The sequence below is a fragment of the Neopelma chrysocephalum genome, unplaced genomic scaffold (genome assembly GCF_003984885.1).
Source record: "Neopelma chrysocephalum unplaced genomic scaffold, ASM398488v2 Primary Assembly neopelma1_82, whole genome shotgun sequence".
In the NCBI taxonomy this organism is placed as follows: Eukaryota; Metazoa; Chordata; class Aves; order Passeriformes; family Pipridae; genus Neopelma; species Neopelma chrysocephalum.
In genome coordinates, this window is record NW_020897744.1 from 4,103,713 (window position 1) to 4,122,152 (window position 18,440).

General features: G+C 42.3%; 1 protein-coding gene across 7 annotated transcripts in view; it reads right to left on the minus strand.

Moving 5' to 3' along the window:
• CUX1 (cut like homeobox 1) overlaps nucleotides 1-18,440 on the minus strand; it is a 271,238-nt gene that overhangs the window by 130,074 nt on the left and 122,724 nt on the right. For all 7 annotated transcript variants that reach the window (XM_027690778.1, XM_027690775.1, XM_027690776.1 and 4 more), the window contains exons 5-8: nucleotides 6,594-6,731; nucleotides 3,094-3,217; nucleotides 1,101-1,177; nucleotides 311-377 (exon numbers count right to left, since the gene is read on the minus strand). In XM_027690778.1, the coding sequence (XP_027546579.1) occupies nucleotides 311-377; nucleotides 1,101-1,177; nucleotides 3,094-3,217; nucleotides 6,594-6,731 (406 nt within the window). The remainder of the gene's footprint in view (nucleotides 1-310; nucleotides 378-1,100; nucleotides 1,178-3,093; nucleotides 3,218-6,593; nucleotides 6,732-18,440) is intronic.

An 18,440-nucleotide genomic window follows, 5' to 3' on the forward strand; every position in this document is an offset into this window, starting at 1 on the left:
TATTCCTGAAACAGCCCTTTTTCTCAACAAAATGCAAGAGATATATAGTGTAAAAGATAAACAGATGAAGCACCTGAGAAGGAAACCAGGAAAGCAGCAGCGTGCGTGCCAGGAAAAGTCTGACTGGGTGGAAGAAAAGATGAAAACTAATAATCTCTCCATAGGAGGCCAAATTATGACCATGTTTTCCAACAAATTTGGACGCCTGAGCCTCCCCCATCTTGTCTGTCTCCAACAGACAGATGCAAAACAAAAAAAAAAGCAGTGATACCCTGAAGGGAGACATAGAAAGAAAACAGGGAAATCTTACTTTGCAGTAGTTTCTTCATCGTATTTTGTTTTCAGATCAAATAGTTCTGTCCTGGTTTTTTCCAAGGCTAAAAGGCATAAACATGAAGCATTACAGTACTGAAACAGTAGTATTCAGCCATAAATAAAGCTGTACATCTCCTGATGAAAAATTCTTTGCTATATCTTTCTACCTAGGCTTATGACTTAGAAAAAAACATAGAATTTTGATTTTTTAAAAAATTTTAATGGTATTTCTGTTACATTGCAAAAAATTCCCAGTTTCTGCTTAACAAAGCTAGACATTATTAATTTCTTATTATACTGGCTAAACTGATTACTTATTTCAAATACTCATTGCAATAGTTCAGGGAAAAAAACTTCTTGTTTTCTCATAGTAAACAAAGCCAAATGTACCCAGACCTGGAATCTCTAAGTGTACAGGGATGAAAATTAATGGCAAGTCATAGCAACAGGCAAAACACAGTGGTAAAAACTGGGTTCACATGGATCACTGCACAGTTATCTCAGTTCAGGAGTGTGTGAAGCCAGAGGAGAACACACATGGATAAGTTCCATGGCCTGTTGTAATTTCACGGATACTCTGATGCTGTAGGTCCTTCACGGACTTGTCTCCTGTATTTACCACTAGACTGGGTGTGAGCCCAAAAGAAGCTCTGATTCACAAAGCTCTGTTGGATCTCCCTGAACTTCCAGGAGCTGGTTCACACACAGTCCTGATACACCCAATGATCCCCCTCCTCTCACCTCCCACCTGATCACTGGAATAGGTCAGAAAAGCGAAGCCAAACCTGTTTGCAAAGCTTGAACTTTGTGTTCGGCCTCCTCCAGCTTCGAGGCTGTCGACATCTGTGTCTCCTGCAATTTTCTGCCAAGGGAAGACAAGAGGTGAGAACAGAGCTCGTAATCACCTTAAACAACTTCTCTGGGCTTTGCAAAGTTGGAAGGTAGAGCGAACAAACATCTCCACTGTAATCAGACAACTGCCAACACCACCCAGGCTACAAGGTGCTTCCATGGGACCCCTAAATCAGGTCAGGTTGTGATCCTGTTTGTACTTTGTGGTCCCACTTATTAAAATTTTAACAGCGTAGCCACCTCATAACATAAGCTGTGAACATTATACAAGAGTTGACTGCTATATAAATGACAACTTCAGTGGAAGGTTTTCTTGAGCATAATTTGTTTAGGAAATGTCACACACATTGAGAAAATTGTCACCAAGCACCCTCTGTTGTACAAAGTTAGTACAAGAAGAATGATACATTTCCATTTTAGTGTCATAATGAAGGAATTTGTTGCCATAACTGATAGAGTGAATGGATGCAGCAGCTGTCTCATCAGAGCTGTAATGGGTGCCAAATGCAGCAATATTATTAGCTAATCTTTAAGAAAACACATATTTCAAAACAAACCTCACACTGATATTTTCTATATAACATGAGAAAACCTTTAATATGCTCACATTTCTTAAGTCCACAGGCAACATTTTCTTGTTTGTGTCAGTTCTACCCATTTTAAAATCATCTGGCCATGGAGGCACTGCAGTCCTTGCTAAAGGCCAGGTTACAGGAGTTATAAAACTCATCTCTGAAAGGAGCTGCTCCAACATCTCCCAGGAGTCACTGCTTTTTACAACATTGCTTTTAGGATATTCTGCAGATTTCAGAATTGTGAAATGGCTTATGAAACTACCAGCATCCTGCTTGCACTCCATAGAGTGCATAAATTTATTCTCCAACACTGCTGACCAGGTTAATAACTATTTATAGCAAGAACCATGTGTCAGTTCCCTTCAAACTGAACTATATATTTTGAGACCTCAAAACGTCTTCTACACACTTTTATTTGCATTCTACGACCTGCCATTTTATTTTACTTTTAAGGGTATCTAAATTGCAGTTGTTAAAGCCTTACAAGCCTTACTCCTTACAAGTTACTTATCAAAAAGCAACCACAGGTACTGAAGACTTACAAAAAGATTCCTCCCACTCAGACCTGAATTTAAACAACCAACCCCCAGCTAAAAAGCTCATGTAAACTGAAGGTTTTCCACGCTATGTTGAACATATTATAGTTCAGTGTTATTGCTCCATGGGAGAAGTAAATTCTCAAGACAGGGAACACAGCCTGAAAGAACTCCCTCTTTAGCCCCTCGGTCTTGTCCTGCCTGATTTGTTTGTGAAGATTCAAACACTCCCTGCTCATTTGCAAAAGATTAGAAATGCATTAAGAACGCTTTTAAAAAAATGAGTAATTATTAAAACTCTTCTTAATTTTGGCACGTAGGAACACGCATAGGAACATGAAACCTTCCTGGGGTAGTTCAGGTGCAAATCCCCTCTCTGAGGCATTGCCAAGGGAGCAGGGGTGATGCACCTTTTACCCAGGCTGTGGGTGCTTCATCTCCAGCAGCTCAGGGTTGTGCAGCCTGTACCACGGTTCTGTGACACAGCAGGCTGAATTACCCTGTCGGCTAATGGAGACAGATTGGTGTCACAGAGGACAATACAGCCAGTGAGGAATAAAAGCAGGTTTGCACCCTCCTGAACACGACACCCCCCACCACACCACAGCCAGGAGACAATCTGTCCTTGTTTTACTTCCACACTCTCACGATTGTTTCGCTGTGCAAAGCTGAGTATCAAATGATTCCGTGTCAAACACATAAATCGCCGGAATCACTCAATATATGAACTGTCTCCGCACGCCTGAGAGTCGGTCCTGGCTGGGGAGATTAAACACAAAAATACATCTCTCCTCCTCCACAACACCCACACTCACCTCTCCTTCTCTGCAAAATCATTTTGTAACTTTTGTTCCTTTTCAAGGGCTATGTTCTCCGCTTGGTTCTTCAGGGTCTGCTCATATTCTCGGATTTTCTCTTTAAGTGCTTTTATTGTAACCTCTACAGAAAAACAACGGGGAAGAATGAGTTTACACAGCTCCACGTGGTTCCACAACACAAGGCTTGCTTTACCCTGTAGGCTCAGTGTGTTTTAAACTTTAGCTCTTCAACTCTGACACAAAATCAATGGATATGAGTCCCTTTGGAGACCTTTTACTCCCTAAATGTTAAATTGAACTTTAAGTGTTTAGGTTGAGAAGGATCAATGGAGTTTGCTGGAAAGCAGAGTGAAGAAGGTTCCTCTAACATGACTTTTTTAAAAAAAGAAGGAGAAAAAAATCAATTGTAAAATATAATATCACCTTATTGACTAGTCTAAAATTAGCTCAGTGCTGAGTGAAGATTAATAAAGTCCTGGTGTAGGTTTAAGTACGGATGTACACACAGGACACTTAATTCACCTAACTGTGCTCGTGCCCAAAGAGGCAGTTCCACTATGGTTCGTGCACAGATGCAATCTCACACTAATTGAACACATATCTGGGATACAGCTCCGTTCTGCTCCACAACTGATGAGAAATGCTGCATTAACAGCAGCTCAGACCCAACAGACACTCTGCAGCTCTGCATATCCCAGTTGCTCTCACTGCCCCATCATCCACACCGGGCTGTACACACAGGCATTAACTGTTTTAACTTTCTGAGCGCACTCATAGCCTTCCAGGGAATTTGCAGAGCTCCTTCTCTTGGATAAAGGAGCTATCTTGCATGGATATCCCATGCCTGGATATGGATGAGAGAAGATGCATAAACCTGCAGAGCTACGGTTCAACATCTCTTTACGTGCCCTGATCCGCTCCTACGTGAAAGGCCTTTGATCCCACCCACAGGAAAGGACTGAATCCTTATAGGGCTCCGAAGAGGAAAAGCAGGACATTCACCAGAGTAGGCTTTGTAACAATAATGGAATTTGGAAAAAGCACTGGACTGCCAGAAGGCTCCCAGCAGCAATACAGTTCAGTGTACTCACACAGGGATGCAGGCGGGGGGTTAAAGACCTCAGCTTATTAACAGATGCCATTAACAATGATTGAAGGAAAAATAAAATATTTTGGACATAAAAAGTTTTATACTGCGCAGAAACATCATAAGAAGACACACTCTGATATGATAAATAAAGCCTGTGGGGTTGGGGGGAAAAAACCTCAGTAGTATCACACTAACCCACACAGAATCCTTTGAAAATCCAGATGTTTAGAGATGAGTCGAGAACTGTAAAGCAGACAGGAGGTAGCTGGTGACATGATCTGCTGTCTGGGCATTACCAAAGACAGCCTGGACCACCGTGACCACAAAAAAGGGGGGAGGAGAGTAGTAAAAATGCCAGCAAACCAGCTGCCTCCGAGAGAAGGAGCGGGATTTTGCTGGCTGTGCAGAAATCAGCTGAGGCTCGTTACTGAGTAACAGGCCATGAAAAGGACACGTCACTTCTTTTTCTTTTTTTTTTTTTTCCCCTCAGCAAAGGGAAATTCTTCTCTGAGATCCGGGAAGTAATACAAATTCTGATCTTTTCCTGAATAAGCAAAGGATGCTCCTTCGCGCAGACAACAGGATGCTCATTCCTACGGACAGCGGGTGCGCTCAGAACTGGAGACACCTTTGCTCCAGGTGTTTTCAGACATGAATCTGCCAAAATATCCAGGTATGTCGAGAAGCAGAGAGCAAAATAATCTCATGGAAATGCATATAATTGCATCTTGACTAATGTTTGAATGTTTAATTTGAAAAGGAAACAAAACTACAAAAACGAATGCAAGAAGTGCACAAATATGGGAAGAAACGTGACTTTTGTAATAAAATTTGTTTTTACATTTAAGCATGTAACAATAGATGTGTTGGACAAGTACAGTTTAATCCTCTACATTGCTTGAAGCACTAAGTGCCTTCTTCACTGCTCAGGTCAGCTAAAGCTTGTCAGCCACTGCCATTTATACCAGTTTTGGAAGAAGTTCTTACAGGCACTGTACAGCTCACACACAGCCCTCCAAACCAAGAGATTACCTGATCAAAGCACCCTCAGCTAACAACAGGCTTTTCCCTGCATAGTTTATTAATCCCTGTTTGAAACAGAGAGTAAAACTATTGCACTGGAATGAAAAACAAGGCAAAGGTTACAGTGGGAAAACGGGAAGAAAGTGAGAGCACACCAGGGAAAATTAAAAATGCCAGTTTGTGAGTGGTTGAAGCAAAAAACTCTGGAAGTCAAGAGCTTTTCCACTTTCTGGGATGAACCCCTATGTCCTGCTTGGATGAACAGGATGCAGAGTCTCGGGAAAACTCTGCACAGGGAACTGCAATTATTGTACATTTACAGCAAAAAGTACTTTTTTAGAGTATATAGGTTTAGAGCATTACAGCTCCCACGTGACATCTCTTCCAGTCCAGTCCAAATCCTGGCATGCTGATACCTGTTCTCTTCAGAGGTCACACCCTCTATGTTAAAATATATTTCAAAATATATAACTGCATATATGTTCCTTCTGCTGAAAATGAGATGTAACAAAATCAACTGACTTGCTAATGCAGCTTTCAAATGTTACTTGGGTGCAACAGTTTCATAATATAAAAAATAAAATCTCCATTTTCCCAAATGCCAAGACAATTTACCTTTCCACCACTCAGAACTGGGCATTAAGCATGGAAATGAAAAGTCCCATGGATAGGCAATGAGGTATACAACTGAGTAAAATTTTGTTTCCTGATGCAGGAAACTTTATTCTGAATCACAAGAAAACTTGAACAGCCTTAAAGCCAACAGGCTTTAAATCTCATTGAGATTTTCATGTATTTTCATGTACTCTGGTCTCATTAAAACTTAAATAATTAAACAGTAATAGCTTGTATTTACATTGCTCTATGGATAGTCTCTAGAGTAAATATAAAGTAAGTATGCTGAATGTACTCCAGTAATACATTTAGATAAGGGAAAACAGAGCACAGAAAAAGTTCCATTTTGTACAGATTTGTATGAGTATAAAATACTGATTTTTTTTTGAGTCTGTCTGTGCAAGATGCATGTCCTACAAGCACCCACACCCACGTTCAGCTTGATGTCAGTACCAGCACTGCCTCTCATAAAATGTCACATATAACGTCAGTCAGGTGTAATTTTCAGGGCTGAAGGCTACAATATAATATGCAGAATAACAACTCCATCCTCTGCCTTGGTGTTACAGGAAATGAAACTTTAAACAAATCCAAAGAGTCTACCCGAAGTCATAAATACAGAAATGGCTGTAATAGACCACTGTACTATCTATACTGAATTTCAGTGCTAATGTCAACTCTCCCTGCGTGAAATAAAACTGAATTTAATCCCTGCCTTCAAACTTCAGTGTGCATTAAAAGCTGATAAAAGAATATGTTTGCAACGTACCCTGATTTTTCACCTCGGCGAATTCTTTATTGTACTCCTCTAGAGTTTCCCTAAGTTTCTGGTTTTCTGTTTCAATATCGTGCATACGTTGAACCTTCAGCTGAAGCTGCTGCCCCAAATCCAAGGCTGGAACAGGATCTGAAAGAGGAACAGTGAAATGAAACATAAGATAACAGGAACACTTCTGTGGTTCAAGCAGTTCAGAGCTCAAGAGTCCTTTTTTATCTATTAATATACATTTTAGTGCCAGTAAGGCCCTACTTGGAGTTATCAGTCCTGTACATTCCTCATATCCTGCAAACTTCAAAATCCAGAAATATTTCATTGTATCTGTGTTACCCCTTAAATATGGAGCCAGGTTGTGAGAGATGGGGGTGTTCAGCCTGGGTAAAAGGCTCTGGGGAGACCTTGGAGCCCCTTCCAGGGCCTAAAGGGGCTCCAAGAGAGCTGGAGAGGGACTTGGGACAAGGACATGGAGGGACAGGACAAAGGGGAATGGCTTCCCACTGCCAGAGGGCAGGGTTAGATGGGATAATACAACAAAATTCTTCCCTGTGAGGGTGGTGAGGCCCTGGCACAGGTTCCCCAGAGAAGCTGTGGCTGCCCCATCCCTGAAGTGTCCAAGGCCTTCTTGGACGGGGCTTGGAGCAACCTGGGCTAGTGGAAGGTGGCCCTGCACGTGGCAGGGGATGAAATGAGGTAGTTTTTAAGTCCCTTCCAACCCAAACCATTCTAGGATTCCATGACATTGGGACATGCCTTCTTCATCCTGGTGTTAATTCACAGGAGTGTGTTCCTAGGTGCAGACAGTCATGATACCAAAGGCACGTGAGAGTCTTCAGTTTCACATTTTTGTTCGCAAAATGAGAATTTTTGTGTAAAAAGCAATTAAACTGCTCAGCTCACTGACAGCTACTGTCCCTCACACACCTCTGCTTCTGCAGCAGTGAATTTCTGAAGCAAACTGTGTCCTCCTGCACAGCAGAGCTCAAAGAGGTTATTTGATCATGGAGATCCAAGTTATACTTGTTCTAACTGGCAGATCAATAATAATCAGAAATATTGTGTGGATGTAAATAACTCCATGAACCTTGGGGTTGGATCCCTCTATTTCTAATACTATTAATCAAATTTTCTCTCAAAATTAATTCTCTGATGCTCATCCCTTTCTGATAAAGAGGGTCCCCAGCACACACCTCACATGTGCACGTGTGATTTATTCTGGGACTTCTTCCCAGTCAGAATAAGAAAACACTGGAGTGCGATGGACTTATAAAAGATTATTGAATATATTTCTGCTGTGGGCGCCAGCATCTCTTGTGAAACGGCTGCAAAGATTTAGTCTCCTGTTGAGGAATGCTAAACACCAAACTCAGTGGATCAACAACAGTATATATTAGGGAGTTCACTTAATTTTCAACCACCACAGTCATTAATTTTTCAGACCACCCTCAGTCTCTGGAAACACATAATAAGTCTATTGTACCTCTGTTAACACATTAAGCATGAGCCTGTGTGTTTTTTCAATATGCCAGCGTTGTTGCATAGTTTATAAAAGAATAGCACTGGGTTATGTTGAGCTCAGAGACATTCTAAGTAGCAGCCTGCTGCATTTTGTTACTCCAGTTCTTCAACAGCTTATGGCATTACCCTGTTCATAATACAAAATCTAGGTTGCTTGTCATCTGTTCTCTGTACATACATAGTTTATGACTACATAGCTTTTTCATTTATGCTTTTTAGGCCAAATACTTTTCGTTATTATTATCTGCATTAAAATATTTATAATAAATCAAACTTAAAATGTTATGGTGGCAGAGACAGGGGGGTACAGGTAAGGAATTAAATATAAAGTTGAAGTCACAGCAGTAGCACGAGTTAAAGGCTCTGCAGTATTTATGTATGGTCCAATTACGGCGTGGGCTGTCACAACATCACCCTCTCCCATGGAGGTCTGCCGACCTTCATCCGCGAGGAACGTTTTGTCACACTCCTGCAGCTCAGCATTTCTCCCAGAGCGCCAGCCCGGGACATTCATCTGCTGAACATAAAGAAAGGCTGGATTGTCTCAATCCATCCACATCTTAAATTGTTACAGGAACCACGAATCCTATCAGGTTGGGGATCTTAAGCTTCGGTCACGGGATTTCTATCGAACGGTGTTGAAGTGCCACAATGAAAGAAACCGAACCTCCCAAAATTGTGGGTGCGCTTTTTTTCCCTTCTCGTTTTAACACGCCCATTGTAAAAAGCCAGGACACCCACAAGAGGCATTTTGCTCTGAATACACAGGGCTTTTTATATTGAAATCAGTAAAGAATTAAAGGACAAAAAATAACATGGGCATTATGAAGTGAATAATGACTAAACCTTAAGTCAAATTTGCAATCCCTGAGAAGCTTTATGTACAAAATGAAAATGCTTGCAATCTCATAATTATTCATCAGGACATGTATATTTAATTTAGCTCTATTAAAGGTTAATGTTCAAGTAGCAAAACAGTGGCAGAACAAACAAAATGTAAAAAAAGTCTCTGTGCATTAAACCTCAAACTTCACTAGAGCCTATTTGAAGGACTAATGGCCTGCAGCCACTAAATACTGCTGGAGGACATGTAAAAAAACCCACGGTTGAAGCACCTCTTAAGACTTAATTTTTATTAACTGCATTAAAGAAAACTAATCATTGTATGACAATAAAATAACCAAGACATTTCAGGCAGAGACACAAATAATTTCTTACAGCAAGCTCCAACATGCTCTTTTAGCTTAAAAACCCTAAAAATCTGTTATTTCTGGAGTATTTATGAACACCAATTAACCTGAAACAAGTATAAACCTTACAGTCACGATGACTTTTTTCTTACCTGAGTGGAGTGGATTTAAAAATAAATAAAAATACCCTCCTATTCCCAACATATGCATGCATGGAAAAGCATACCTTTTTATATTAACCAGGCTTACAAAGTATGTTTCATGTCATTTAACAGGAGGTCACTGAATTTTTAAACAAGCAATGGACCAAAACTTTCGATTCATTACACAATCAACAGGCACACATGGCTCAAAAAAATCAAGTGGCTCTGGTTTACAGAGAGAGGTAGCAAGGGAAATGCCCTTTCTGTGGTCTGTAAAAGAGAAAAATCACCTCACTGAACACTGAAAGGTGGAAAACTCATCACACATTATTCTCTTGGTTTGAATCTTCTCTTGCAAAAGTTCTGGATCCATGCTAAGCACAGGATAAATAAAAAATAAGAAAACTGTTAAAAGGAATAGGAACATCTAGAACTTGAAGAAGTGTTTTGCAAGATCATTACTGCCCAAGAGTAAACTGAAATGTCTATTTTTATACTAAATTTAGTGTATTTTTTTCTATTGCTTCCTATTCTGTTCATTTTTCCTGAAACACTTGTTGCATCCCACAGAGAAGCCCTCTGCATCCTGTGTTCGTACACAGCCCAGCACATCTGGATCCGACCCCTGACAAGGCTTCCTCCACACTACCACAGGAGAAACACTATTTTAAACCCAGGACCTGCAAAGCCCATTTCTGCCTTTCCTTCCCAACGGATTCACCAGCATCCCTGTGCTCACTGCTGAACACCACACCGTCCTCTTGCAGAGGAGCTTCTGTCCCCACAAAGGAGGGGCATGGACACATCTCAATGGACACAGACATGAAAAAATTAATGTTACAAATGTAAAATAATTTTTATAGCAGTTAATACTTCGCATCAAACGAGCTGGAGCAAACCAGCCACAGCAACACCTCTGAGGCTGTTCTCACACCACACACATGCCCTGATGATGCACCTTTTTTGAATAGCAGTACAAAAGAAACAATTTTTTTTTTTGCTGCTGCTGCTTATGCATGTAAACTACTGACTTTATGAACAATTTTAAAAGAAACTCAAAGATGGATCTTGCCCAAACTGCAAGTTACATGAGTAGGGAGAGGCAGCCCCTCATCAGCCTGGGTGCGGTTTTGGGCGCCACAATGTAATAAAGATCTAAAGCTATTAGAGGGCACCCAAAGGAGGCTACGAAGATGGTGAAGGGTCTAGAGGGGCCACACGAGGAGTGGCTGAGGACACTTGTTTTGTTCAGCCTGAAGAGGAAACTGAGGGAAGACTCATCAGGGTCTGCAGCTTCCTCACGAGGGGCAGCTCCGATCTCTGCTCTCTGTGACCAGTGACAGGACCTGAGGGAACGGCTGGAGCTGCGTCAGGGGAGAGTTAGGTTGGATATTAGGAAAAGTTTCTTTCCCCAGAGGGTGGTTGGGCACTGACCAGGCTCCCCAGGGCAGTGGGCACAGCACCAAGGCTGACAGAGCTCAAGGAGCATTTGGACAATGCTCTCATGGACAGGGTGGGATTGTTGGGGTGTCCTGGGCAGGGCCAGGAGTTGGACTGGATGATCCTTATGGGTCCCTTCCAACTCAGGACATTCTCTGATCCTATGACCCGCCCACCACCCCCTGTCACTCAGCCCAAACCCAACCTCAACCCTGGACATACAACAGGGTCACTGGTGACCACCCGAACTTCCAAAGTGAGTTTTGTTTATGAACCCCTGTTCCTCCCTCATTCTGGGAGCTGGGAGAAGACGAAGCAGCTCTTACTATTAATAATTTAACCCCGGTGTTTACACCACGAGCACTGTCGCGGAGTTGCCCTCCCCGGTCATTAGTGGCCGTGGGTGCCCCCCGCGCGCCCCTCGCCCGGTGACATCCCACTCCCGCCCGCCTTCCTTTTCGCCAGGGCACTCTGGGCTAATGTAATCATACGATTACATAATTAACCCAGCTGTCTCATTAAGAAAATCAACTGGAATTCAGGGCATAATTAGTCATACAGCAATTAGCATGCTGATGAGCAACTGATGAAAAGCTGTCTCGATATAGAGTATGCTGGGACCACCCTCGTTATTTAAGGAGAGGGGGGAAAAGCCCACCTCGGCTCATGGAAAAACGAGCTCGTGCGGGACAGGGAATGTTTAAAGTTAATGTTTAACCCTTTGGCCGCGGGTGTTGTTGCTGTGAGGGTCCCTCACACACACACATAGAGGGACCTATGGCGGGATGGGCTGCGGGAGGAAAATTTGCCAAATGAAGTGGAAAAACTGTGTCATTGTTTAAATGTACAATTTACAGCGCGCTGGGCCCAGTTACCCTCTCTCCCCATACATATATATATATATATATATATATTTCTTAAATACTTTTTTTTTTTTTTAAATGCAGGGATGCGTTCCCCGAGGAACGGGCCCCGCCGGGAGGTGCTGCCGCCCGGACCCCGGCGGGAATGCTCGGACCCCCGGCGGGCCCCGGCCCGGACCCCCAGACCCTCGAGGGAGCCCTGAGGGAGCTGCCCGGACCCCCGAGGGGGCTGCCCGGACCCTCGGCCGGCCCCGGCCCGGAGCGCGGCGGGCGAGCGGCAAAGCCCGGCCTGGATCGCGGCGCGGGCGGATCGTGAGGCGGCCGCGGCCCCGCGGGTGCCCGAGCGGTGCCGGGGCGCTCCGCACACGCTGTAAAACCATCACAACCGGGGGCTTTCCACGAGGTGAGACCCCCGCAGGTGTGTCAGGGGCTGCGGAAGCGCCCAGAGCCCCGCTCTGCCCTGCCCGGGGTTCGCTCTCTGCTTATTCCCAAAATACATTCATAGAATTCATAGAATGGGCAGGAAAATATAAAGGGATGTTAAAGATCGTCTTATTCCACCCCCTGCCATGGGCAGGGACACCTTCCACTGTCCCAGGTTGCTCCAAGCCCCGTCCAAGCTGGCCCTGGACACTTCCAGGGATGGGGCAGCCACAGTTTCTCTGGGAAATCTATTCCAGTCCCTCACCACCCTCACAGGGAAGAATTACTTCCTCATATCTAATCTAAACCTGCCCTCTTTGAGTCTGATTCTATTCCTTTGGTATCGTAACATGGAGCTCCTGAAGAGCCTCCTCCAAAACAAAGGACTTGCCTTTTCCTAACCCCCCTCCTCCCTCTTCATTACAGGCCTGTAACACTGAAAATGATAGGAAAGCAAGTTATGAAACACTGCCAGAACTACAGGGGCAATTAATAATTTATATCGCGGGAAATGTGTTTCCTAAGGTTGGGATCTAAAAATAATTCATGGAAGGCAACGGGTCTCTTTCAACGCGACTGTATTTCTGTGGCCCAAACCGCACTGTAAGCAAAGCTCTCGGTGATCGCTCGCAAGAAACGCCCACACAAAATGATACGGGAGAGGAAAAAATAATAATCCTCCTTAACGCAACTTTATTAACGTGATTTAACTTTTTAAAAGAGCGGAGAGTTCAGCTCTGCTGTCACAATACTTCGGTCACGAAGTAAAGGAAGTTTTTCCCTTCCTGAATGCAACACTGCTCTTTGCAGGGAATGTTCTCCTGTCGGAGAACAGTCCCTGGATTACAGACACCGAGAAGCTCCATGAGCTTCTGATGCAGTAAGTGCTTTTGTGGGAGGCTGCATGTCTGAAAATAACCTGAAAATGTGTTTTAGAAAAAATAATAATTACATTGTAGCTTTTGAATATTCAAACACCTCACAGCATACTTAATTAATTCATTAATTATTCCCCAGAAATTTCAGTGGTAAATTGAAATAGCCTAGAGAGACTGAGACAAAGATTTCATGGAATAAATGATAGCTTTGCTCCCGTTCCCCTATGACTCTGGTAGCCCAGGGACAGAAGAGTTATAGCCGTAATTCCATTTGAAACAAAGCTCATCATCTCTCCAACTCCTCACTTCATAAAAACCGTGAAAAGGTTCTTCTTTCAATCAAGAATTATACATATTTTCTTACTCCCTCATCCCACAGGACTGGGATTTTTCTCTTCCTTTTATTTATTTTTTCCAATTTTTAACACCACTTCCCTCACCCTGCAGCTGTCAGAGCGTTCTGCGAGGGCCATAGCAGGGAATTCAAAGTGCCCACAAGAGGGTGAGGGACTCTCATTTTCCTTACCAGCAAAAAAAAAAAGCTGAATCCCAAATTGTGCCGACCTCTGGAAGCAGCAAAGCCAGACTGATGGGACCCCCCTGCACGGGGAGGGGGGAGTGGCAGCAGACCGGCGCCTTTCCTCCCCATTAATCATCTCCGAGTTCTCCAATGCTTCCAGGGTTAAATGAAACGACACGGGACCAATTTTACCACAACCACATAGATCCCTTACAGAATGTGGTTCTTAGATCTTGTGGGCTATTATTTAAAAACATCCTTTATTTATCTCCCAACTCGAGAATTGCTACAGCTGAGAGGTGCTCTGCCCTGCCCCAGACTGAGATGCACCTTGACCCTAGTACCCAAGAAATCACATAAGAGAGAGTAAAGGATCAACTCCTTCTTGAACTGCACTGCCATTCCCTGTATTTTCAAAGGAGTAACCAAAGTAAATCCTCAGAAAAGTTTTTAATATTAAATGTGGGGCATAATAGGTAGTACAATATTTGATGGCACTATGTCAGCTGAAAATGGACCTAATGAGTTACTAGAGAAGCCACTGCAACTGAAAAGGCTCCAATTTGATTGGTAATGTTCTAATAATGGCCTAAGACATTGGAATTTCTGCTTGCATAGTGAGCTCAGTGCGAAGGACAGTTACAGAAAACCACTTGTATTCTAAATTTCATTTCTCCTACTTTGAGTTTATAAAAGAAAAAGGGCCTTCCACTATGTTTGAAAGCATTTCTGCCACAATCATCCCTTCTTTCTCCTAAAAGCTTCTGAACAGACTTAGCACTAAACCCTCCCAAAGCTGGGGTTTATTCTAATTCCAGTTCACATTCCTGCAACCGAGAAAGGGAAAGTCCAATATTCCCCATCACCAGCACACTCTGCCTTTGCTCTGAACACACAGCACTGCTCCAGTCACTGGGTTTAGGGCTGCTCTAAGTCCACTCCCTGCATCAACAGCTTCCTAAGGGCTGTGGTGACAACCTCCAGGTGAACACAACCTGTGCCTGCAGGGATATTTTCTGGGATATCTTCTTTCTTATACCTCACATTCTTCCTGCTTCTATTCACTCCATCCTTCCCCTTATCTGCACCTCCCCTCTTCCTTCCGTGCCTCCAGCCTACCAAGTAAAACAGGGCTTGACAACCACACAATAAATTTTTTAAAGTGTATGCTTTAGGGATATTTCTTCCTTTGAATATTTATTCCAGCTTTTACAAAGGAATTTATCCAATTATTAATTCAACGAGAAAAACTAAAGAAAAAAGTATGTGATCAGACAAGCCCAACTTCAAGCCACGTATTCAGGTAACAGAACTATTTTCAGTTATTTTGACATCGGTTTCAAAACATAAGGATAAAGTGAATGAATTCTAAAGAGGAGAATTGGCCAGGACTTTGTGCTTCATCTGAAAATAACTTTGTAATGTTAACAGCAATGCCCTACCAGCGTGCACTCATCCAGCACAGATCCCAAATTGTATGTTATGCTGAGGCTCTGAATTCAAACCCCAAGGGGAAGGAGCTGAAGTGATTATTTGCTACTTGTACATTCCTCAGCACTGGACTGCCCAAAGGCTGGAGCAGCATCCCGGGCGACTCAGACCCTGCTGGAAAATAAAACAGCAGCAGCTGCTGCCCCTACCAGAACTCTGCTCAAAATCTCCCGTCTGCAGCCGGGGCTTTAAACTGTCCCTCTCACCCCCACCTCGGGCACTTCTTTGTGCAAAGGTTTGCAGAACAGTTTGGAGAAAATCACTGATGTCGACAGTCCCTAATTTTCTACTGTACAGGCTTTGCTGCCAGAACTGGGGCATTTTTCCCCTGTTTATGCAACTCTCAGTTTTTAACCTGTTCTAAACATGCTGGTGAAGCATCAAGGATTTTGGCTTCAGACGGGATCCACTCACCAGCTAAATCACTGCCTGCAGCCATAGGGGTTTATCACTTTTCACTCTTTCATGTATTAACTGTGCTCAATTTTCTGCTTAATTTTATCAGATTTTCAAGTGTGTTTAGAAAGACACCCGACTGCTCTGATGAGGGGTGTCTGCACCACTTCTGTGTCCGTGAGCAAGTTCCTTTTGCTTCCCTTCCCCCTGAGACTACTCACTGTAATATTGTTTTCTTTTCCCTCTGAGGTTGAGAACAGGCACGTTATGAATATTCATTTCCCTTGTAAAGTCAAGGGCAGCAAAACCATAAACCTGTTCATTTTACGGGTCTGTTTCTATTTTATCTAAATATATTTTATTGGGAAAGGAGTGACCATTTTGTCACATATTATTAACAAATGAGGAACTGCTTAAAATTTTTCACACCGTAATGATATCAAACATTTCTCAAAAATGGTCTGTGCTAATCAATCTCAACATACCACAAACTCAGGGTTTACTATAACTTGATCGTGCTCTTCAGACAGTTTTGCCAACCAATTCACCATTATCCCAGACAAGACTGCTCTAGGTATTAACTTTTTCAAACTATCTTTTTATTATTCTTCTTTGGGATGTGCTTAAACACCTTTTCCTCCTCCCCTCTTTATGTCTCCCCTAAATTTACATTCAACCATCTCTCTCTTTCAGCACAAGACTGGGGGTGCTTATGTTGACATTTAAGCACATCACAGGTCATCTGGGTATGTAAAAATCTGTATTATACTGACTTTCTGCTATCAGGACTGGCATTAACCTTTCTGCTTTCTGCTCAACATTACACTTTACCAAAAAATCCAACCATGCCACAGAACATCTATAAACACAACAACTTCATACTCATTTATCCCCTCCAACATAAGCAGCAGATCATTTTTCTGAGGGGGGGAAAAAAAAACCCAACCCCAAATCAAACCTGTTTTTCTCTTGTATCATCTTTAACCTCAGAACATTGATCAAATACACTTTAAACAGAATTTTCTTGGAGCCCAAACAGCAATGCAAGTCTGGAGAAAGGCAACAGCACAATAGCAGAAAACACTGCAAATCCCACTGCTGCCAGCACGGGAGAGGGGTGAGGGAACGAAGCTCTTTAGGGGTGAGAAACAAATTTTCATTTCTGCCTTTAGAAGTAAATCCCTCACACTTACTTTGTGCTTTGCTGATCACTTATTTGAAAAGAACTTTGTGTTTCCTCAGCGAAATCACTCCTTGGAAAAAAGAATACCCTATGCAGAGCAGTTGGAATTTGCAAGGCTGAACTGGGATTGCACCTAAACAAAAATACCGTGTGTAGTGATGGGTGTGGGGAAAACTCCTTTGGAACGAGCCTGCTCCTCCTTCCAACCTTTTAGTAAGACACAGCACCCATGGCAGGGTGTGCAAGGAGTAAGGGAAAGATAAAATTTCCCCTTCAGCCACCTTTCACTGTTACAGCTTTTAATTTTTTGGACAGGGCACATTAAAAAGAAAATCTTATTTTTATCCTCTCTTATGTTATACTTTCCTTAGATAGAGGCTCCTCTGAGGTAAAACACACATATTATAGAGTACCAAATCTGATCACAACAGAGACCTGTGAAGAGTCTCCAATAAAACCACAAGCACATCCCCTTTTACACCCCAAGAGTCGTTTAGTTTCTTGATGAGAAAATTCCTGTTAAGCCAAAAAGAAAACTATTTATGGCTCAGCCCTAAAAGGCTGCACAGCCCCTCCAAACTGAGAGCAAACACTTTGCATTAACTTACCCTCAGTCTCAAACATATATATGCTGAAAAAAACAAAATGTTTTTTCCTAGTCTATGGACCAAACCAAATTCGGTTTAATTGTGCCACTTCCAGGGAGCGGAGTTTGTTTAAAGGCAGAATTGTTTCTTCTTTGCCTGCCCAAGAGCTGTGCTGAGTGGGAGAAATGCTGAGAGCTGAGCAAATCCACTGTAATTGTGCACAGGGATACAAACAGCAGAAAGAGAAACTCTATTCAACCAGTTTGTCCAGACCTGGCCTTCACTCAGGTCTCCACGTTTTAACTTTTACTTGAAAATTACAGTGAAGTTTTGTTTTAAAAAAAATTAAGTAGCGAACACCGTTCCTTCTTAAAATAAAAATATCTAGTATTTTTCATGCTTAATATTTTTGCTTTAAGCTTTAGTCATGAATATGCTGTTTCTGCAAGGCAACATCGCTCCTCCAAACACACAACAAGGCTCCAATTTCACTTTTAAGTGTTTGTAAGATTAAGACCCTAGAGGCCAAGGGTGCTAACATAATGCAGTTATTTTATAAAAATAAAGACAAAGGAATCTCGAACAGATAGAAGAAAGGTTCCTCAAAATACAGATCCAACCTCCCTTTACTTCAAAATAAATATATTCACATTATTTTTAAAGGTAAGTTTTGACAACCTTGTTGATTAGTGCAATTCATGTGGCAGCATTTGGTTTTCCCTAGCTCTCTACTGCATACTGAAAATAAGGCAATTAAATGAGAAAATTAATTCCATTAATTAAAAATGTTCAGTCTCAAGCAAGACAGAATGATCTGAGTGCGAATTACAGCTGTATAAATGTACATAAACCAAAATGTTTTCCTTGACATGTTCTTTCCTTTAGGAAGGATAAATTTTTGCAGCACAAAGCAATGATAATGCTATTTTAACAGCACCATAAAGCTGGAGAAAGATATATAAAAAGTCTGGTTTATCCTTTAAAGAGAAAACCCCTGATGTACATAGGAAAATTTACAAGTAAAATACCACCCTTCCCACAAATTCCTTACTGGTGAGCCTGAGTGAAAACTCTGGTCAAGTCAGAAAAAAAAATCATTAAACTTAGCTGAATCCATAAAGCACCGTGGCTGGAGTTTCAATACAGATCATTTTATAGTAAAATTAAAATAGAAGCCCTTTTTAATGATATAAAGTGTGCACATTATTA